Source organism: Somniosus microcephalus, chromosome 22 (genome assembly GCF_052327205.1).
Source record: "Somniosus microcephalus isolate GS21.2 chromosome 22, FLI_Smic_1.0, whole genome shotgun sequence".
Taxonomy (NCBI): Eukaryota; Metazoa; Chordata; class Chondrichthyes; order Squaliformes; family Somniosidae; genus Somniosus; species Somniosus microcephalus.
In genome coordinates this window covers 6,978,843-7,001,842 of record NC_141008.1, presented here as the reverse complement: position 1 = coordinate 7,001,842, position 23,000 = coordinate 6,978,843, and the positions used below count along the sequence as shown (strand labels likewise).

The 23,000-nt window shown below is 47.4% G+C and overlaps 1 protein-coding gene across 4 annotated transcripts in view; it reads left to right on the top strand.

Annotated features, from left to right (window-relative positions):
• The window catches only part of sh2b2 (SH2B adaptor protein 2), a 249,364-nt gene that overhangs the window by 197,795 nt on the left and 28,569 nt on the right, over positions 1–23,000 (top strand). For 3 of the 4 annotated variants that reach the window (XM_085964144.1, XM_085964142.1, XM_085964143.1), the window contains 2 exons: positions 5,052–5,245; positions 6,441–6,612. In XM_085964144.1, the coding sequence (XP_085820270.1) occupies positions 5,052–5,245; positions 6,441–6,612 (366 nt within the window). Of the gene's footprint in view, positions 1–5,051; positions 5,246–6,440; positions 6,613–10,652; positions 10,781–23,000 lie in introns of all 4 variants that reach the window. The other variant, XR_015073195.1, reaches the window with a different exon arrangement.

Genomic DNA, 23,000 nt, shown 5'->3' with positions numbered 1-23,000 from the left:
AGTTTCTGGTGGTGTAGTAGGTTCTTCTGGCAAGGCTGATTCGGCTTGAAGGCCAGTGTCGGGTTCATCGGGCTCCAGTATCACCGGATCGGAGGTAGATATGGGTATCTCTACTTCATCGTTAGATGTATAGAGTGGTGGTGTAGGTTGTCCCTTTTCGGATGACTTGATGATTTGGTCAGCATGGCGCCTTATTATGCTGTCTCCGATGTCCACGGTATACATCAGTGGTCCTAATCGTGTGCAGATAGTTCCAGGCTGCCATTTCTCGGTATGGTAGTCCCGGGCCAAAACCGGTTGGCCTATCTGGAAGGCCCTAGTTGGCCTTTCATTCATGCCCTGAAACTGCTGGTTCTCCACGTCCCTTCGGATGTTGGGCTTGACCAAATCCAGCCGGCATCTTAGGTTTCTATTGTAGAACATCATGGCGGGAGTTTGGTTAGTAACCATATGCGTTGCATTCCTATATGCAAATAAGAAGTTATCCACCTTGTGCTGAAGTTTTATGTCTTCATTACCCATGGCCTTTATGGCCTTCTTGAAGGTCTGGACAAACCTTTCAGCCAATCCATTGGTGGCGGGATGGTATGGGGCGGACGTGTAGTGCTTTACCCCATTGTTCTTTAAGAACTTTCTGAATTCTTCGGACACAAATTGCGGTCCATTATCAGAACATATCTGCTCCGGCAGCCCATTCCTGGCAAATATGGTCCTTAATACTGTGATGGTTTTTTCCGTGGTGGTGGAGGACATCTTTATTACCTCCGGCCACTTGGAGTGTGCATCAACTGCGATTAAGAACATTGAGTCCATAAATGGACCAGCAAAGTCGATGTGCACCCTTTGCCAGGGAGATGAGGGCCACTCCCATGGATGTAGAGGGGCCTGTGGCGGAGCATTTTGGACCTTCTGGCATCCTAGGCAGCTCTTGGTCATGTCTTCGATGTCTCCATCGATACCTGGCCACCATACAAACGCCCTAGCTAGGTTCTTCATTTTCACTCCACCCAGATGCCCCTCGTGAAGCTCCTTTAGCACTTTATCCTGGAGTTTGGGTGGAATCACCACTCTGGATCCACACATCAAGGTTCCTCGGCACACTGACAGCTGTTCTCTTCTTTGCGAGAATGCTGGCAACAGTGGTTCGCCATGTGCTGGCCATCCCTTCACTGTTAAATCGTAGACCCGTGAGAGAGTAGGGTCATTTCTTGTCTCCTTTTCAATGGCAGAATTTGTCACCGGTAGACATTCCACTATGGTAGAGTGGAATACCTCTACTGGGTCTACTGTAGGTGCCTCTTCTATCGTTGGCAGCGGTAGGCGTGATAAACCGTCAGCATTCCCATGCTGTTTTGACCCTTTGTATTCAATGTTGTATTGGTGTGCCCCTAGAAAAAGGGACCACCTCTGTAGTCTTTGTGCCGTCATAATGGGGACACCTTTTTTAGGGTTGAATATGGAGATGAGGGGTTGATGGTCAGTCAGCAAGGTAAATATTTGTCTGTGTAGGTAATGGTTGAATTTCTTCACTCCCCATACCAGGCTGAGTGCTTCCCTGTCTATCTGGGCATAGTTACGCTCAGCTGAGTTCAATGAGCGTGACGCAAAAGCTATTGGCCGTTCCGAGCCATCAGGGAATCTATGGGACAATACCGCTCCTATGCCATAAGGGGATGCATCGCACGCCAGTCTGATTGGTAGTGATGGGTTGTAATGAGCCAAAATTTTCTCGGATGTGATTAAGTCTTTACATTTATGGAAGGCACGTTTACAGTCTTCGTTCCATTTCCAAATCACTCCTGTCTGTAGAAGATCATTAAGAGGGTGTAGAATAGTTGATAAGTTCGGTAAAAATTTATGATAGTAATTTATTAATCCCAGGAATGACCTCAATTGTGAAACATTTTCAGGTGCTGGGGCTTTTATAACTGCTTCAATTTTTTCAGGTGACTTATGCAACCCTTCCTTATTAATTATGTGGCCACAATATGATATCTGATTTTGGAAAAATTCGCACTTGGGGCGATTTGCTCGTAGGCCCCGTTCTTTCAGCCTAGTGAGCACCTGCTCCAAATTGGCAAGGTGCTCGTTGTCGTTTTCTCCTGTTATAAGGATGTCGTCTAGGTAGCATTGAGTTCCCGGAATCCCTTGCAGGACTTGCTCCATAGCTCTTTGCCAGATAGCTGGAGCTGATGCTATTCCAAAAACCAGTCGATTGTACTGGTACAGGCCTTTGTGTGTGTTTATTGTGAGATACTTTTTAGAGGTCTCCTCAACCTCCATCTGTAGATATGCCTGTGCCAAGTCAATTTTTGTGAAACGTTTCCCTCCGGATAGTGAGGCGAAAATATCTTCTATCCTCGGAAGAGGATACTGTACCGTGTGAAGGACCAGGCTTACTGTCACCTTAAAGTCCCCACAGATGCGAATTTTTTTCTGTTCCTCAGAGTTATTTTTCAATGTTTTTTTCATGACTGGAACGATGGGTGTTGCCCATTCGCTCCAATCTATTTTGGATAATACGCCTGCCTTTTCCAAATTCTTCAGCTCTGCCTCGACTGCCGGACGTATTGCGTATGGCACCGGTCTTGCCTTAAAAATTTTTGGAATTGCTGTATCTTCCACTTTTATTGAGGCGGTGATGCCTTTCAAGGTTCCTAGTTTCTCTTGAAACACTTCTTTGGCGTTGGCCAAGATGTCTTTTAATCGTTCAGGTATGATGTCATCATTGTTTTTTTCCTTACTGGTCACCGTCAGTGCCTGAATGGAGTGCCAGTCTAAACGTATCTTCCTTATCCATTCACGCCCCAACAACGGTGGACCACCATCTTGTAGAATGTATAAATACAACTTTTGTATTTCTTTGCCGTTGTATACCACAGGCACCCTTATTTTTCCTTTGGGGTAGACTTTCTGCCCCGTATATGTTTTTAAGATAATGGATGTGTCTTTTAGAGGTATATGCGAAAATAGCCTCTCGTAATCTCGTCGATTTATTACGGTTAGAGCTGATCCTGTATCTAGCTCCATTTTAACTGGGGACCCTGCTATTGTGAGGGTAACCCAAATGGTTTGGTAATCCTCTTTGGCAAGTACATTATGTAATTTGAGACAGCTTAGTCTCTTGTTTCCGGAGTCGCTATCGCTATTCTGGTCTTCGGAGCTATTGTCCGTCATCATTTGTACCTTCCTGTACTTTTCTTTATTGATTTTTTGTTTTCTGTCAGTGGATTTATTTTGTCCAGATTGGCATACCCGTGCAATGTGTCCAATCTCACCACATTGCCTGCATGCTTTGCCCTTGAACCAGCAGTCCCTCTGGTTATGGGTGGATCTGCCGCAGCGATAACATCTTCCGAACTCCTGTGTCATTTTATGGGTGCCCAAGTCCTGTGTCTCTTGTTGTATTTCTGCAGCTCCTTTTGCTGCTGCTTCGTATGACACAGCCATACTGAAAGCTTTGTCCAATGTTAAATCTTTTTCAGAAAGCAGTCTTTTTTGTGTTCCTTCACTTAAGAGACCGCAAACAAATTTGTCTCGAAGATAATCCGATAGTCCTGCTCCGAATTGGCAGTACTTTGATAGCTTTCTTAATTCGGTTAGGTAATCAGCGTTACTTTCATTCTTGTGTTGATTTCTCTTGAAGAACTTGAATCGTTCCGCTATCAGCAGCGGTGTTGGGTTTAAATGCTCCTGCAGGGTATCAACAATTTCTTTAAAAGTCTTGTCCTTTGGTTTGGCTGGAGTGATTAAATTTCGTAACAGCCCGTATGTCTTTGCGCCCATTAAGTTCAGAAGTACTGAAGCTTTTTTTTCATCTGTTATTCCATTTGCAGTGCAATAAACCTCTACTCTTTCCACGTATGTGGTCCAATCTTCTATTTCGCCATCAAAAGCCTCAATATTACCAGATTTAGGCATTTCAGAAAAGATATGGCGCTTCCCCGCGCTTTTTTTTTCTCTCTGTCGCAACGATATGGCGCTTCCCGTGCTTTCCCACCGCTGCTACCGATAAGAACGCTGTTTTACTGTGGTTTCCGTTTATTCACTGTTGGAGACTCGTTCCCGACGGAGGTCTAAACGCTGACCTGCTTGCCGCGCCGGCCGTCTCTCGAGTGCACCCTCCCAGTCCGTTATTGCTTGCCTCCGATTTCGCTGCCTGTCTCAGCTGTAGAGCCCGCCGCTGGAGCTCCAGCCTGACGCCCAGGAAGGATTAGCGCAGTACCTGTCACCAGCTTGGCCAGCTGGTGAAACCACAGTTTCTCTTACTTCCTTGAGTCTTCTGGACGTTGGAGGAATCGATGTCCTTGAGGTGCTGCCGAATTGCAGGTAAGTCCGTTTCCACTTCGTCGCCACTGTAGTGTCCGTGTGTAGATAAAGACACTGAAGACAGGAGTTGGTTCATAGGTATTTACTAAGCAAGTCTGGGGGGGGTTTCTAAAGGATATACACAATACACAGGCTTATATAGCCCAAGTGGCAATTACCGGCATTACGCACACCTGGGGCTCTTAAAGGCACATACACCACACATTCTCACCACTCTTTGGGTAAAGAAGTTTCTTCTGAATTCCCTATTTGATTTCTTGGTGACTATCTTATATTGATGGCCTCTAGTTATGCTCTTCCCCACAAGTGGAAACATTCTCTCTGTATCCACTCTATCAAAACCTTTCATAATTTTAAAGACCTCTATTAGGTCACCCCTCAGCCTTCATTTTCAAAGAGACCCAGCCTTTTCATCCTTTCCTGATATGTATACCCTCGCATTTCCGGTATCATCCTTGTAAATCTTCTCTGCATCCTCTCCAGTGCCTCTATATCCTTTCTATAATATGGCGACCAGAACTGTATACCGTACTGTAACTATACACCGTACTGTAACTGTACACCGTACTGTAACCGTACACCGTGCTCTAACCGTACATCGTGCTCTAACCGTACACCGTGCTGTAACCGTACACCGTGCTCTAACCGTACACCGTGCTCTAAGTGTGGTCTAACCAAGGTTCGATACAGGGATAAACTGGATGATCTTTTTTAAACTGCAGATGAGGAGGATCAGACGGAAGCTCAGCTTCTGCTCGCCAATTACCCCTGGTTCCACGGGACACTGTCGCGGATAAAAGCAGCCCAGCTGGTGCTGGCTGGAGGGACAAGGAGCCACGGCTTGTTCGTGATTCGCCAAAGTGAGACCCGGCCAGGAGAGTACGTGCTGACCTTCAACTTCCAGGGGAAAGCAAAGGTAAGGGACAAGAGCACGGAACAAGCCAGAAACCACGCAACTTAACATGGCCGCGATCATGGTGAGGCACAACCAGACACCAGACTCTGGCTGGCAAGTCTTTCCGACTGAAGCCGATGTTGAACGGGTTATAAATATATCTGATCTCGCACAAATATAAGGCAAATAAAAGTGACCTTTCTTCTATTTGGTCAGCTTATGGTGCTCTGGCCCATAGTGGGATCGCACTGTGCACTACTTTTGCCCATCTGGTGCTAAAGGCAGCTCCAAGTGCAATGGAACACTTATGGGAGCAGAGGGTGTTTCAGGCATTTTGGAAAATTTTACTTTCCGACTTATGTTTACTTCTGATTTCTGTTCTGGGGCGTTTTTATGGAATTTTTTTACTGTGTCTCTTTGGAGAATTTTTATCATAACTGGTTAATGTTATACGGATCCTAAGATAGCTGGGTATTTATTTCTGCCAATTCGCCAGAACGCTGGCAACAATTGAAATATTTACAGGACTTCAGCAGAACAGGAAGAGCTGAAAAAGGAGGGGACATGAAAAGGGAACTCTTACAATATAAATGTCCATGGGAGCTCAGGGAATGAAGCCTCTCGTCCCCCAGCGAGCACTCCATTTCGCTGTTGCATGGAATGAAAGAACACCTGGCAAGGAGATCAGCAGAGCCAGGCTAGCCTGCACCCAGCAATATGCCACCCACAGCAGGGCCTGGCACTCCTACCAGTGACCAAGTGAACGAGCTCCACGGGCTTAGCTCAGTGTTTGTGTGAACGGAGGAGGTTACTGGGTGATCTGATAGAGGTGTTTAAAATTATGAAGGGATGTGACAGGGTAGATAGAAAGAGACTGTTTCCAGTGGTTGATGGGTTAAGGACAGGGGGACAGAGACACAAGATTAAATACAGGAGACATAGGACGGAGAACAGGAGCAACATTTTTTACAGAATGTTGTGAAGCTGTGGAATTCACCACCAGAGTTAGTGATTGAAACAGACCAAGTCAAAATTAAAAAATAGTTTAGATATGAAAGGAGGATAAAGGGATATGGGAACAGAGCGTGTACATGGGATTAGGATAGTGCTCGAGTGGCGGATAAACATGGACGGTTGGGCTGAATGCGCTGTTTCCATGCTGTCATTTCTATGTAATTCTATGGAACTGTAACCGACTCCTTTCTAATTTATCTAGCACCTGCGCCTCTCTCTGAATGAAACTGGCCAGTGTCATGTTCAGCATCTCTGGTTTCAGACCATCCTCGATATGCTCAGACACTTCCACACTCACCCCATTCCCCTGGAGTCTGGCGGTTCTGCTGACATCACTCTCCGCAGTTACGTCCTGGTCACACGGCCCCTCCCAGGTAGGAAGCTCTGAAAGTACCCTTGCGGTTTTGGAACTACTTCAGGGATTTCTTTTCTTTTAGAGGAAAATGCGAGTTTAGTTTTAATCAAAATATCTTCTCTGATTGCTTGTGAGGCACTGCCCAGCATGGCCCTACCACCTCTGTTAGCACAGCATCAGCTTAATTGCATCATGATAGCCGCCCATACCGTCCACCCATTTTCATCGGTCCACCATTGGTGGCCGTGCCTTCAGCTGCCAAGGCCCTCAGCTCTGGAATACCCTCCCTAAACTATTCCGTCTCTCTACCTCTCACTCCTCCTTTCAATACACTCCTTTAAAACCTACCTCTGTGACCAAGCCCCTCCTAATGTCATAGAGTCATAGAGTCATAGAGTTATACAGCACGGATATAGGCCCTTCGGCCCATCGTGTCCGCGCCGGCCATCAAGCCCTGTCTAATCTAATCCCATATTCCAGCATTTGGTCCGTAGCCTTGTATGCTATGGCATTTCAAGTGCTCATCCAAATGCTTCTTAAATGTTGTGAGGGTTCCTGCCTCCACAACCCTTTCAGGCAGTGAGTTCCAGACTCCAACCACCCTCTGGGTGAAAAAGTTCTTTCTCAAATCCCCTCTAAACCTCCCGCCCTTTACCTTGAATCTATGCCCCCTAGTTATTGACCCCTCTACTAAGGGAAAAAGCTCCTTAGTATCCATCCTATCTATGCCCCTCATAATTTTGTACACCTCAATCATGTCCCCCCTCAGCCTCCTCTGCTCCAAGGAAAACAAACCCAATCTGCCCAGTCTCTCTTCATAGCTGAAGCGCTCCAGCCCTGGTAACATCCTGGTGAATCTCCTCTGCACCCTCTCCAAAGCGATCACATCCTTCCTGTAGTGTGGCGACCAGAACTGCACACAGTATTCCAGCTGTGGCCTAACCAGTGTTTTATACAGCTCCATCATAACCTCCTTGCTCTTATATTCTATGCCTCGGCTAATGAAGGCAAGTATCCCATATGCCTTTTTTACCACCTTATCCACCTGTTCCGCCGCCTTCAGGGATCTGTGTACTTGCACACCCAGATCCCTCTGACCCTCTGTCTTGCCTAGGGTCTTACCATTCATTGTGTATTCCCTAGCCTTGTTAGTCCCCCCAAAGTGCATCACCTCGCACTTTTCCGGGTTAAATTCCATTTGCCACTGTTCCGCCCATCTGACCAACCCATCTATATCGTCCTGCAGACTGAGACTACCCTCCTCGCTATTTACCACCCTACCAATTTTTGTATCATCCGCGAACTTACTGATCATACCTTTTACATTCATATCCAAGTCATTAATGTAGACCACAAACAGCAAGGGACCCAGCACCGATCCCTGTGGTACCCCACTGGCCACAGGCTTCCAGTCACAAAAACAACCTTCGACCATCACCCTCTGCCTTCTGCCACTAAGCCAGTTTTGTATCCAATGTGCCAAGGCACCCTGGATTCCATGGGCTCTTACCTTCTTGACCAGTCTCTCCTGTGTGGGACTTTATCGAAGGCCTTACTGAAATCCATGTATACCACATCCACTGCGTTACCCTCATCCACACACCTAGTCACCCCCTCAAAAAATTCAATCAAATTAGTCAGACATGATCTTTCCTTGACAAAGCCATGTTGACTATCCCTGATTAATCCTTGCCTCTCCAAGTGGAGACTAATTTTGTCCCTCAGAATTTTTTCCAATAATTTTCCTACCACTGATGTTAGGCTCACTGGCCTGTAGTTCCCCGGTTTTTCCCTACTCCCCTTCTTGAATAATGGTACTACATTAGCGGTTCTCCAGTCCTCTGGCACATCCCCTGTGGCCAGAGAGGTTCTGAATATATGTGTTAGAGCCCCCGCAATCTCTTCCTTTGCCTCACACAGCAGCCTGGGATACATTTCGTCCGGGCCTGGGGATTTATCCATTTTTAGGCCTGCTAAAACCGCCAATACCTCCTCCCTCTCGATGTTAATATGTTCGAGCATATCACAGTCCCCCCGCCCTATTTCTATGTCTACATCGTCCTTCTCCATAGTGAAAACAGATGCAAAAAATTCATTTAGAACCCCTCCTACATCTTCCGGCTCCACACACAGATTGCCACTTTTGTCCCTAATGGGCCCTATTTTTTCCCTAGTTATCCTCTTACCCTTAATATACTTATAAAACATCTTAGGGTTTTACTTTATTTTGCTCGCCAGTGTTATTTCATGGCCCCTCCTTGATCTCCTAATTTCTTTTTTAAGTATCCCCCTGCACTTTTTGTACTCCGTCTTTAGCCTTTTGTATCTGCCAAAAGCCCTCCTTTTTTTTCTAATCCATTCTCGTATATCCCCTGACATCCAAGGTTCCCTGTGGTTTTTGGAACCACCCTTGACCTTTACGGGAACATGTTGCCATTGTATGATCTCAATCTCCCTTCTGAAAGCCTCCCATTGCTCCGATGCGGATTTTCCTACAAGTCGCTGATCCCAGTCCATTTTGGCCAGATCCTGCCTTATCCTATTAAAATCGGCCTTCCCCCAATTTAGAACCTTTATTTCCGGCCCATCCCTGTCCTTTTCCATGACCACCAATGTCTCCTTCTTTGGCTCAGTGTCAATTTTAGTCTGATTGCGCTCCTGTGAAGCACCTTGGGATGTTTCACTAAATTAAAGGCGCTATATGAATGCAAGTTGTTGATGCTGTCCCCGAAATGTCGGTTTAACAATCATCCCCTTCCTTTAAGGCTCGCTGTGAGAGAGGTACGTGCTGATGCCACTTTAGTAAATGAATGAAACTTATGGTACCCTGGTTGTAATTAGTTTGTAGTGATTTCCATTATCGCTTATGAAGGAGGGCAAGACACTCAGGATGGAATTTAACACTCCGTTTAGGGTACAGAGCCTCCGCCATCTGTGCCAGTACCTGTTGTGCCAAATCTGGCCCTTCAGCAATACAAAGCCGATGTGGCGATGGTGGGCCAACTGCAAGAGTGCCACTGGAGAGTTGAGGTGCGACTCCCACACCCAGCTTTCAGTAGCCTGCTGAAGAATGTTACAGCAACTTAACTCATTCTCTGCCCACTCCCCTAATCACACAACCTGTCAATGATTTACACATTTTCACAAGTTGACCTTCAGCCTGCTCCGTTATTTTTAGAAGGAGCTTCTCATCAGTCAGGGGCACACAGACCCTCAATCTCCTTCTGCTATTTCTTGGCTCAAGTCAAGAACTGAGTGTGGTGACTCGGAGGGGGGTTGGAGCTTCCCCTGTCCTGCCCCTGCCAGTCCACGATGATGCCCGTCAGTGCCTCAGCAAGCAGTACCACTGTGGCTTATAGCTGCTTTCATTGATGGAGAAAGGGTTAATAATCCTATTCTCGTTTGTTATTTATGATCTGCTAACAAATGGCAATTGTGCACAATATCCGAATTGGGGGTTGGAGCAATACTACTTAGTGATGCACCTTTAAGAATATCCCTTTAACACTTGTCAATCAGTGGATAAGCTGCTTAAACCAGGATCAATGAGATAAGGTTTGTGAATCCGACTGGCGAGTCCACAATACTTTGTCAAAGTGGCTGAGCTGCAAGGTCCTGAAGCCCGTTGTACGGACTGGTCTCTAACTGCCCGAGTGTAATGACATGGAGCACATTCCTTCAACAAGTTACAGAGGGCAAGATGCATAAAGAGACATAATAGAGCATCTGAACACGGCGACTGCCACTTGGAGCAGCTGATCAGTGGTCCCGAAAACATTGCACAACTTGAAAAAGAGCACAAAGGTAAGGCAAAGATATTATGGGCAAGTACTGGATATATACAGGACATGGAGGAACATTGTAGCTCTTAAGGAGGCAAAAAACACTGTTCACGTAAAACAATGTTAACAAGGATGTAGTAAGGAAGGTAATACAAGTAGAAACAGCAAGTTAATGCAAATTATATACCACATACCACGATGACAAAGATAATGTGCTGTAGGGTAGAATTTCCACGGCCTACCTGTGCCTTAATCCACACTTTTCTTATGTTTAAAGGCAAGATTTGCTCAAACTAGGACACAGAGTGCAGCACAATTGGACCTTCTCCCAGAACATGACCAGATCTTGGTTGATTTGTTTGGGAGGGAGCCTCTCAAAGGCCTTGGGCTGCAGAGTTTGGAGGGGTATGTATCACGTTACTCATATACTTCATGATATCTCACATCAACATGTCCATATGCACCATGCACAAGGCTGCATGAACTGACAGCAAAGTACCCACATGCATAGCTATGCTTACATACCCATAATGCTCCATCTGCTCTCTTCATATAACAGGAAGAGCCAGGTGGACCTCACGCTACCAATCATCACCACCCACACTTCCATTAAACACCAGCACAGATACAGACACTTCATGACAATTGGGCACTGATGTTTCTCTTCTCGCCTCTGAGTCAGAAGGTCGTGGGTTCAAGTCCCACTCCAGAGACTTGAGCACATAATCTACTTAGGGAGTGCCACACTGTAGGAGGTGCTGTCTTTTGGATAAGAGCCAGCGTGGATTGTAAAGGGTAAGTCATGTCTAACGAACCTATTTGAACTTTGAGGAGGTCACTGACGTAGATAAGGAAGTTATCATGGATGTTATTTATATGGACTTCCGGAAGACATTCAATAACATTCCACACAAGAGACTTAGGAAAGATGGAAGAGCATGAAATTGGAGGCAACCTATTGATGTGGGTAGGGAGTTGGTTAGGAGGGAGGCGACAGAGAGTAGGAATAATGGGCATGTACTCCAATTGTCAGGATGTGACTAGTGGTGTCCCCCAGGGATCTGTACCGTGGCCTCAGCTTTTCACTATGTTTATAAATGACTTGGCTGAATGAATAGAGAGCTGTATATCCAATTTTGCTGATGACACTAAGTTAGGAGGCACAGTAAATAGTGGAGATGGGAGCAGAAAGTTGCAAAGGAACATTGATAGATTAAGTGAGTGGGGAAAACTCTGGCAGATGGAGTTCAGTGGGGAAGTGAGGTCATCCACTCTGGACCCTAGAAAGATAGATCAGAGTATTATCTAAATGGTAACAAACTAGGAACTGGAGGAGCAGAGAGATTTAGGGGCCCTAGTACTGAAATCACTAAACGCTAGTGGACAGGTACAAAAAAAATCATAAAGGCTAATGGAATGTTGTCCTTTATCTCAAGGGGCTGGAATACAAGGGGTGGAAGTGATGCTCCAGCTGTTCAGAGCTCTGGTTAGAGCCCACCTCAAGTACGGGGTTCAGTTCTGGGCCCCGTATCTCAGGAAGGACACATTGGTCTTGGAGGAGGTGCAGCACAGATTCAACAGAATGATACCGGGGCTAATGCGGTTACATTAGGAGGACAGGTTGTGTAGACTAGACTAGGCTTGTATTCCCTTGCGTATTGAAGATTAAGGGGTGACCTAATTGAGGTGTTTAAGATGATTAAAGGATTTGATAGGATAGCTGGAGAGAGACTATTTCCCCTGGTGGGGGAGTCCAGCATCAGGGGGCAGAACCCTAAAATTAGAACAAGGCCGTTCAGGGGTGATGTCAGGAAGCACTTCACACAAAGGGTGGTGGAAATCTGGAACTCTCTCCCTCAAAAAGATGTTGAGGCTGGAGGTCAATTGAGAAATTTCAAAACGGAGATTAATTTTTGTTAGGCAAGGGTATTAAGGGATATGGAACTAAAGCTGGTAGATGGAGTTAAGATACAGCTTGATCTAATTAAATGGTGGAACTGGCTCAAGGGGTTGCATGTGCTTCTCCTCTTCCTATGTTTCCACGAGACATTAAACCGAGGCCCCGTCTGCCCCCTCAGGTGGATGTAAAAGATCCCATGGTACTATTCGAAGAAGAGCAGGGGAGTTCTCCCCAGTGTCCTGGCCAATATTTATACTTCAACCAACATCACCAAAACAGATGATTTGGCCATTTCATTGCTGTTTGTGGGACCCTGCTGTGCTGCATTTCCCTACATTGCAACAGTGACCATACTTCATATGCACGTTGTTGGTTGTAAAGCACTTGGGATGTCCTGAGGTCATTAAAGGCGCTATTTTAATGCAAATTCTTTCACTCTTTCCTTGCTATGGCTGAGGAAGTGGCAGAAACTGTGATGAAAGGGGCCCAGTGATGACAGAGCGACAGGTACAGGTCTGAGGTTTGACCTGTTGACTGTCCTCACCTCTTGCGTTGGCTGGGCAACAGATCTTAATGCCGTTTAACAAAGGATGTTAGAGCACAGATGCTGTGTGGAGCAGTCACTTGCTTCCATAAACATGGTAGTAGATGTTATGATTACGTTGGGCAAATGGTTGTACTTAAATCTACCTTTAAGCAGGACGCAAAACCAATGGCAACATCAATAATACAGGCCGCAGAGTGGCAGGAAAATCACAGAGCAAGATTGTGTGGGACAGACAGCCCAGAGAGACAGATAGTGTGGGAACATTTGGGGGAAAACTGGATTGAGGGAGTGGGTGATTGAGGAGGTACAAGTTTCTGGGACCAGCAAGATGGGCTATTCAGGTCTTCGACTTTCCTATGGATTCTTTGCAGCCCAAACTCCAAGAAGCAGCCGTGACCATAGGAACACAAAAATACAAGCAATAGGAGCAGGAGGAGGCCCTATGGCCTCTCAAGCTTTCTCTGCCATTCAATAAGATCATGGCTGATCTTCAATCTCAACTCCACTTTCCCGCCTGATCCCCATATCCCTTGATTCCCTTCGTGCCCAAAAATGTATCGATCTCAGCCTTGAATATACTCAATGACACAGCATCCACAGCCCTCTGGGGCAGAGAATTCCAAAGACTCAACCCATTCTGATTGGTACAGATATAGGCCTAGTCTACTTAATCTCTCCTCGTAGAACAGCCCTCCCACCCCAGGAATGAATCTAGTGAACCTTCGTTGCACCCCCTGTATGGCAAGTATATCCTTCCTTAGACACAGAGACCAAAACAGTGCACAGTACTCCAGGTGTGGTCTCACCAGGGCCCTGTACAATTGCAGCAAGACTTCCTTACTCATATACGCCAACCTCCTTGCAATAATCTGCCTTCATGGAAGATGCAAAAAACTTCCTGGAAATAGTGGAGAACCAAGGGTCTAGCAAGAATGAGGAACTGAAAGAAATTAGTATTAGTAAAAAAATAGTACTGGAGAAATTAATGGGACTGAAAGCTGATAAATCCCCATGAACTGATGGCCTACATCCTAGGGTTTGAAAGAGGTGGCTATAGAGATAGTGGATGCATTGGTTGTCATCTTCCAAAATTCCATAGATTCTAGAACGATTCCCATGGATTGGAAGGTAGCAAATGTAACCCCACTATTTAAGAAAGGAGGGAGAGAGAAAAGGGGGAACTACAGACCAGTTAGTCTGACATCAGTAGTAGGGAAAATGCTGGAATCTATTATTAAGGACGTGGTAACAGGGCACTTAGAAAATAACAATAGGATTGGGCAGAGTCAACATGGATTTATGAAAGGGAAATAATGTTTGACAAATCCGTTAGAATTTTTTGAGGTTGTAACTAGCAGAATAGATAAGGGGGACCCAGTGGATGTGGTGTATTTGGATTTTCAGAAGGCATTCGATAAGGTGCCACACAAGAGGTAATTAAACAAAATTAGGGCTCATGGGATTGGGGGTGATAAACTAGCATGGATTGAGGATTGGTTAACGGACAGAAAACAGAGAGTAGGAATAAACGGGTCATTTTCGGGTTGGCAGGCTGTAACTAGTGGGGTACTGCAAGGATCAGTGCTTGGGCCTCAGCTATTCACAATCAACATCAATGATTTGGATGAGGGGACCAAATGTAATATATCCAAGTTTGCTGATGATACAAAGCTGGGTGGGAATGTAAGTTGTGAGGAGGTTGCAAAGAGGCTTCAAGGTGACATAGATAGACTAAGTGAGTGGGCAAGAACATGGCAAATGTGAAGTTATCCACTTTGGTAGGAAAAATAGAAAAGCAGTGTATTTTTTAAATGGTGAGAGATTGGGAAATGTTGGTGTCCAGACGGACCTGGGTGTCCTTGTACACAAATCACTGAAAGTTAACATGCAGGTACAGCAAGCAATTAGGAAAGCAAATGGTATGTTGGCCTTTATTACAAGAGGATTTGAGTATAAGAGTAAAGATGTCTTACTGCAATTATATAGGGCCCTGGTGAGACCACACCTGGAGTATTGTGTACAGTTTTGGTCTCCTTACCTAAGGAAGGATATACTTGCCATAGAGGGAGTGCAACGAAGGTTCACCAGACTGATTCCTGGGCTGGGGGGATTGTCCTATAAGGAGAGATTGAGTAGACTGGGCCTATATTCTCTAGAGTTTAGAAGAATGAGAGGTGATCTCATTGAAACATACAAAATTCTTACAGGGCTTGACAGGGTAGATGCAGGGAGGATGTTTCTCCTGGCTGGGGAGTCTAGAACCAGGGGTCAGTCTCAGGATAAGGGGTCGGCCATTTAGGACTGAGATGAGGCGAAATTTCTTCACTCGGAGGGCGGTGAATCTTTGGAATTCTCTACCCCAGAGGGCTGTGGAGGCTCAGTCACTAAGTATATTCAAGACAGAGATCGATAGATTTTTGGATATTAAGGGAATCAAGGGATATGGGGATAGTGCGGGAAAGTGGAGAGGAGGTAAAAGATTAGCCATGATTTTATTGAATGGTGGAGCAGGCTCAAAGTGCCATTTGCCTTCCTAATTGCTTGCTGGACCTGCATGTTAACTTAGCTTACTTGAAGAATAGTTACAGATAATCATGAGGAAGCGATTCAGGAAGATGAAACATGCTCAATTTCAGTGGGTATGGTGAGACAATGTCCTCCAGCCACACCCCACGTGGAGAAGCACCAGAGCAGTAGCTTGACACTCACTCAGCAATCTTTTGCCATGACACAGCTCCTCACTAGTGAGTGAGAAAGCCATGAGCCCAGAGCGTCTCCAGCAAAGACCACTCCTGAAACCGATGTAGGCACTTGAGGGTTAGTCGCAGATTCAGGCGGAACACCTTCTGTATTCCAGGCAGTTTGCCTGTTGGCTTAGTGGCCTCGCCACTTCAGCTCCCTCATCTAGGAGAGTATTTAGGAGTAGGCCAGAAAATTCACCGGAGGGAGAGAGGATACAACATAGATAAACAACGTCCACACGAACTCACTGAATAAAACAATTTCTATTTTAATATATCTCACAATGTATTATCTTTCTACGGTCCAGAAATGAAATTGTCATCTGCCCAATAGTAAAATAGAATATATGAAGCTCTTAGTCAAATTAAACAGTTGAAACAAGTAGTAGTTTTGTGACTGTAAATACAATTGATAGAGAAAGGAACAGCAGCAAATCGAAGAGCTCACTGAACAAAGCAATAGTTAGGCCCTCACAGACCTCCCGAGCTCCACTGGCTCTACCCAAATCCATCCTTGTTACCTCGTGCTTCACAGAGTTGTGTTGCAACCGATTGCCTCAGTACAAAGCATCACATGATCCCCCACCCCTCCGACAGTGTGCAGTGACTGACATTGTATTCTATGGGGGGGGCAGAGAGTGTGTGTGTCTCGGGGGCAGAGAGTGTGTGTGTGTTGGGGGCAGAGAGTGTGTGTGTCGGGGGCAGAGAGAGTGTGTGTGTGTGTCTCGGGGGCAGAGAGTGTGTGTGTGTCTCGGGGGCAGAGAGTGTGTGTGTGTCTCGGGGGCAGAGAGTGTGTGTGTGTCTCGGGGGCAGAGAGTGTGTGTGTGTCTCGGGGGCAGAGAGTGTGTGTGTGTCTCGGGGGAAGAGAGTGTGTGTGTGTCTCGGGGGCAGAGAGTGTGTGTGTGTGTCTCGGGGGCAGAGAGAGTGTGTGTGTCTCGGGGGCAGAGAGTGTGTGTGTCGGGGGCAGAGAGAGTGTGTGTGTGTGTCTCGGGGGCAGAGAGTGTGTGTGTGTCTCGGGGGCAGAGAGTGTGTGTGTGTCTCGGGGGCAGAGAGTGTGTGTGTGTCTCGGGGGCAGAGAGTGTGTGTGTGTCTCGGGGGCAGAGAGTGTGTGTGTGTCTCGGGGGCAGAGAGTGTGTGTGTGTCTCGGGGGCAGAGAGTGTGTGTGTGTCTCGGGGGCAGAGAGTGTGTGTGTGTCTCGGGGGAAGAGAGTGTGTGTGTGTCTCGGGGGCAGAGAGTGTGTGTGTCTCAGGGGCAGAGAGTGTGTGTGTGTCGGGGGCAGAGAGTGTGTGTGTGTCGGGGGCAGAGAGAGTGTGTGTGTCTCGGGGGCAGAGAGGTTGTGTGTGTCTCGGGGGCAGAGAGTGTGTGTGTGTCGGGGGCAGAGAGAGTGTGTGTGTCTCGGGGGCAGAGAGTGTGTGTGTGTCTCGGGGGCAGAGAGTGTGTGTGTTTCTCGGGGGCAGAGAGTGTGTGTGTGTGTCTCGGGGGCAGAGAGAGTGTGTGTGTCTCGGGGGCAGAGAGTGTGTGTGTGTCTCGGGGGCAGAGAGTGTGTGTGTCAGGGGCAGAGAGAGTGTGTGTGTGTGTCTCGGGGGCAGAGAGTGTGTGTGTGTCTCGGGGGCAGAGAGTGTGTGTGTGTCTCGGGGGCAGAGAGTGTGTGTGTGTCTCGGGGGCAGAGAGTGTGTGTGTGTCTCGGGGGCAGAGAGTGTGTGTGTGTCTCGGGGGCAGAGAGTGTGTGTGTGTCTCGGGGGCAGAGAGTGTGTGTGTGTCTCGGGGGAAGAGAGTGTGTGTGTGTCTCGGGGGCAGAGAGTGTGTGTGTCTCAGGGGCAGAGAGTGTGTGTGTGTCGGGGGCAGAGAGTGTGTGTGTGTCGGGGGCAGAGAGAGTGTGTGTGTCTCGGGGGCAGAGAGGTTGTGTGTGTCTCGGGGGCAGAGAGTGTGTGTGTGTCGGGGGCAGAGAGAGTGTGTGTGTCTCGGGGGCAGAGAGTGTGTGTGTGTCTCGGGGGAAGAGAGTGTGTGTGTGTCTCGGGGGCAGAGAGTGTGTGCGTCTCAGGGGCAGAGAGTGTGTGTGTGTCGGGGGCAGAGAGTGTGTGTGTGTCGGGGGCAGAGAGAGTGTGTGTGTCTCGGGGGCAGAGAGGTTGTGTGTGTCTCGGGGGCAGAGAGTGTGTGTGTGTCGGGGGCAGAGAGAGTGTGTGTGTCTCGGGGGCAGAGAGTGTGTGTGTGTCTCGGGGGCAGAGAGTGTGTGTGTTTCTCGGGGGCAGAGAGTGTGTGTGTGTGTCTCGGGGGCAGAGAGAGTGTGTGTGTCTCGGGGGCAGAGAGTGTGTGTGTGTCTCGGGGGCAGAGAGTGTGTGTGTCGGGGGCAGAGAGAGTGTGTGTGTGTGTCTCGGGGGCAGAGAGTGTGTGTGTGTCTCGGGGGCAGAGAGTGTGTGTGTGTCTCGGGGGCAGAGAGTGTGTGTGTGTCTCGGGGGCAGAGTGTGTGTGTGTGTCGGGGGCAGAGAGTGTGTGTGTGTCGGGGGCAGAGAGTGTGTGTGTGTCGGGGGCAGAGAGTGTGTGTGTGTCTCGGGGGCAGAGTGTGTGTGTGTGTCGGGGGCAGAGAGTGTGTGTGTGTGTCGGGGGCAGAGTGTGTGTGTGTGTCGGGGGCAGAGAGTGTGTGTGTGTCGGGGGCAGAGAGTGTGTGTGTGTGTCGGGGGCAGAGAGTGTGTGTGTGTCGGGGGCAGAGAGTGTGTGTGTGTCGGGGGCAGAGAGTGTGTGTGTGTCGGGGGCAGAGAGTGTGTGTGTGTGTCGGGGGCAGAGAGTGTGTGTGTGTCGGGGGCAGAGAGTGTGTGTGTGTGTGTGTGTGTGTCGGGTGTGTGTGTGTGTCGGGGCAGTGTGTGTTGGAGATCTCCTACCTATGATCCCTCCAAATGCAACTGCCTACTGGGGTCACAGGAAAGTGGATTCAGCCCTTCTTTTGCCAATATAATTATAAACAACAAGCAAATGTTGTGCCATAGAGCGGAACTAGATGCCCATTCGCCAAGATCTTCCAGTGCAGCTATGACACCAGCATTTATCCAACAATGTGGAAGATTGCCCAGGCGTGTTCACAAAAAGAAAGGATAAATCCACTGGCTGGAGTCATACCAAGCACAAAGGAAGATGGTTCTGGTGGTTGAAGGTCAATCTTCACAGCTCCAGGACATCGCTACAGGAGTTCCTCAGGGCAGTGTCCTAGGTCCAACCATCTTCAGCTGCTTCATCAATGACCTTCCCTCCATCATAAGGTCAGAAATGGGGATGTTCGCTGATGACTGCACAGTGTTTAGTGTCATTCACAACTCCACAGATAATGAAGCAGTCAGTGCCCACATGCAACAAGACCTGGACAATGTTCAGGCTTGGGCTGATAAGTGGCAGGTAACATTCGTGCCACACAAGTGCCAGGCAATGACTATCTCCAACATGCGAGCATCTAACCACCGCCCCTTGACATTCAACAGCATTACCATCACCGAATCCCCCACCATCAACATCCTGGGGGGGTCACCATTAACCAGAAACTTAACTGGACCAGCCACATAAATACTGTGGCAACAAGAGCAGGTCAGAGACTGGGTATTCTGTGGCGAGTGACTCACCTCCTGACTCCCCAAAGCCTTTCCACCATCTACAAGGCACAAGTCAGGAGTGTGATGGAACACTCTCCACTTGCCTGGATGAGTGCAGCTCCAACAACACTCAAAAAGCTCGACACCATCCAAGACCTTAAACATTCAGGGGAAGAAATTCAGTATCGCCCCGTTTTGGGTGCGATTATCGGCCGGGCGCAAAGTTTAGCGCCAGGCGCTAATTATTGCCTCCGACTGTAAACTTGGCTTCTATCGCCCCTGGAGGTGATTGGAGCGCTAAATCAGGCGCTACACACCTCTCTTAAGGCGCTAACGCCGAGGAGCGAGGCGCTACCTCAGAGCGCTAGCGAAGCTCATGTGATGTCACTCAGCAATGGAACACAGACACACTGGCGCCGGCCACTTCTTAAAGGGGAGGGTCGATCTTGCTCTCCATCCACACCCTGCTCATTGCAGCCTTGAATCTCGGCCTGGAGAGACCTGTACATCAAATCTGCTGGAAAGAACAATGGAGAGACCAGGGAAAGAGCTCAGAGTGCAGCCCCCACAGTCTCTTCTAAATCGATGCAAGGAAGGTCAAATCAAAATGAACCTGCAAAGTGCTGCTCAGTACCCAAAACTCCTTCACACAGCATTGAATCTCTCCAGAAGTCTCTCTCTCTCTCTCTCTCAGAATGCCTGGTGCAAAAATGTCGCCGACAAGAAAAGGCAGGACGCGGTTGCCTTTAAATAGCGCTCCCCCAGTCCCTTCCTGACAGCAAAACGTTCCCCTCTGTTATTGCTAACGGTAGGTGGTAAGGCAGGGGGCGCCACCGGGTCATTGCACGCTCGACTGACGTCACAATCTGCGGGTGCAAGAGATCGTGGCGGTAGTGTTTAGTGCCGCTGCAAAGTGTCTGGTCAATTTTGCGAGTGGCGCAAACATTGCCACACCCGGGTGCTCTTAGGGCACTAACGGGAGACGCAAAGCAACCAAATTTTTCCCCCTCACTCTCTCCACCACCGGCGTACCATGGCTGCAGTGTGTACCATCTACAAGATGCACTGCAGCAACTTGCCAAGGCTTCTTTGGCAGCACCTCCCAAACCCATGACCTCCACCACGTAGAAGGACAAGGGCAGCAGGCGCATAGGAACACCACCACCTCCAAGTTGCTCTCCAAGTCACACACCATCCTGACTTGGAAATATATTGCCGTTCCTTCATCGTCGCTGGGTCAAAATCCTGGAACTCCCTCCCTAACAGCACTATGGGAGCACCTTCACCACACGGACAGCAGCGGTTCAAGAAGGCGGCTCACCACCACCTTCTCAAGGGCAGTTAGGGATGGGCAATAAATGCCGGCCTTGCCAGCGACGCCCACATCCCAGGAACGAATAAAAAGAACCAACACTGGTTAGACCCCAGCTGGAATATTGTGTCCAATTCTGGGCACCAGACTTTAGGAAGGATGTCAAGGCCTTGGAGAGGGTGCAGAGGAGATTTACTAGAATGGGACCAGGGATGGGGGACTTCAGTTACATGGAGTGTCTCGAGAAACTGGAGTTGTTCTCCTTGGAGCAGAGAAGGAGAAGGGAAGATTTGATAGAGGTGTTTAAAATAATGAAAGGTTTTGATAGATTAGAGAGGGAGAAACTGTTTCCGGTGGCAGGAGGGTCGGTAACCAGAGGACACAGGTTTAAGGTGATTGGCAAGAAATAAAGAGGCGACAGGAAGAAACAAAAATTACGCGAGTTATGATTATCTGGAACGCGCTGCCTGAAAGGGCGGTGGAAGCAGATTCAATAATAACTTTCAAAAGGGAATTAGAGAAATATTTGAAGGGGAATAATTGACAGGGCACTGGGGAAAGAGCCGGGGAGTGGGGCTAATTGGACTAATTTAAAGAGCAGGCACAGACACGATGGGCCAAATGGCCTCCTTCTGTGCTGTATCATTCTATGATTCTATGAAATTCTATGTAATCGCTCCTACACCATGATACTCTGTGCCTATGCTAATACTGCTATACGTAACTCCAATCAAACAATAACAGCTACACTGCTGCATCATCACCATGGTTACAAAGCGAAGGGCCCAAACTAATGTTACTGCAGCTGGTCTGACGAGCGAACGCCCTGCCATTTGCCCACTCGCTCCAACATTTATCTAACGCTCCCTTTAGTGTTTTCTCACCAGCTATCTGCCCCGGGCATTCCATTCGGATGTTTACAGGCCGTTGACCGTGCCAGCCCTCTGTCCCATCGTGTAGGGGCTACAGTCCCTCGGGCAAACGCATCCTTTGATTAAGCTGATTCCCGATTACCTCACAAGATTTCTCTCAGCAACTTTTCATATTCCTTAATAAGCATTGCAATAAAATTAAATTGACTAAACATAACGGGAAACTGCAAATCCTATTGTGTGTGGAAACAATTTAAGTTGTTTACGAGTGTTTAACTCTCAAATGCGAGGTCAACATTTGGATTTCAGTTGGTACAATAGTTTTGCAGATGAAAACTGTGACAAAACTGTGATCATTAATATTTAGTGAATTAACACTGGTCTTAAAGCTGAACTGTCCCATCATTTTTAAATATTATATAATTCTAATGAGAAAGCAATAGAGCAGGATAGAGAGGGGGGAAATAATAACCAGAGTGTGACAGGAAGGGACAGAACATTTAAAAATAAGAGTGCAACAGAAAATGGGACCAAAACAAGGAGAAATGGTAAAAAGACAAAGTTAAAAGCTCTATATCTGAATGCACGCAGCATTCGATGAGTTGACGGCACAAATAGATACAAATGAGTATGATCTGATCACCATTACAGAGTCGTGGTTGCAAGGTGACCAGGGCTGGGTACTGAATATTCCAGGGTATTTGACAATTCGGAAAATTAGACAGAATGGAATGGGAGGTGGGGTGGCTTTGTTGGTAAAGGATGGGACCAGTGCAGTGGTGAGAAGTGATATTGGCTCAGAAGATCAAGATGTGGAATCGGTTTGGGTGGAGATAAAAAATAACGGGAAAAAGTCTCTGGTGGACATAGTCTACAGGCCCCCAAACAATAGCAATACTGTTGGACAGAGTATAAATCATGGAGGCCTGTAAAAAAGGTACAGTAATAATCATGGGTGATTTTAATCTCCATATTGATTGGACAAATCAAATTGGCCATGGTAGCCTTGAGGAGGAGTTCATAGAGTGCATCCGGGATGGTTTCCTAAAACAGTATGTAATGGAACCAACCAGGGAGCAGGCTATCTTGGATCTTGTACTGTGTAATGAGACAGAATTAATAAATGATCTCATAGTAAAGGATCCTCTAGGAAAGAGTGATCATAACATGGTTGAATTTCAAATTCAGTTGGACAGTGACAAAGTTGCATCTCAAACCAGTGTCCTGATTTTAAACAAAGGCAATTATAATGGCATGAGGGCAGAACTGGCTAAAGTGGACTGGAAAAATAAATTAAAGGGTAAGTCAGTTGAAATGCAGTGGCAGACATTTAAGGAGATATTTCATAACTCTCAACAAACTGGACTGGACAGACTAGATGCAGGAAGGATGTTCCCGATGGTCGGGGAGTCCAGAACCAGGGGTCACAGTCTAAGGATAGGCCATTTAGGACAGAAATGAGGAGGAATTTCTTCACCCAGAGAGTGGTGAACCTGTAGAATTCTCTACCACAGAAGGCAGTAGAAGCCAATTCATTAAATATATTCAAGAAGGAGTTGGATATATTTCTTAAGGCTAAAGGGATCCAGGGATATGGGGAGAAAGCAGGGACAGGGTACTGAAATTGGATGATCAGCCATGATCGCATTGAATGGCAGAGCAGGCTTGAAGGGCCGAA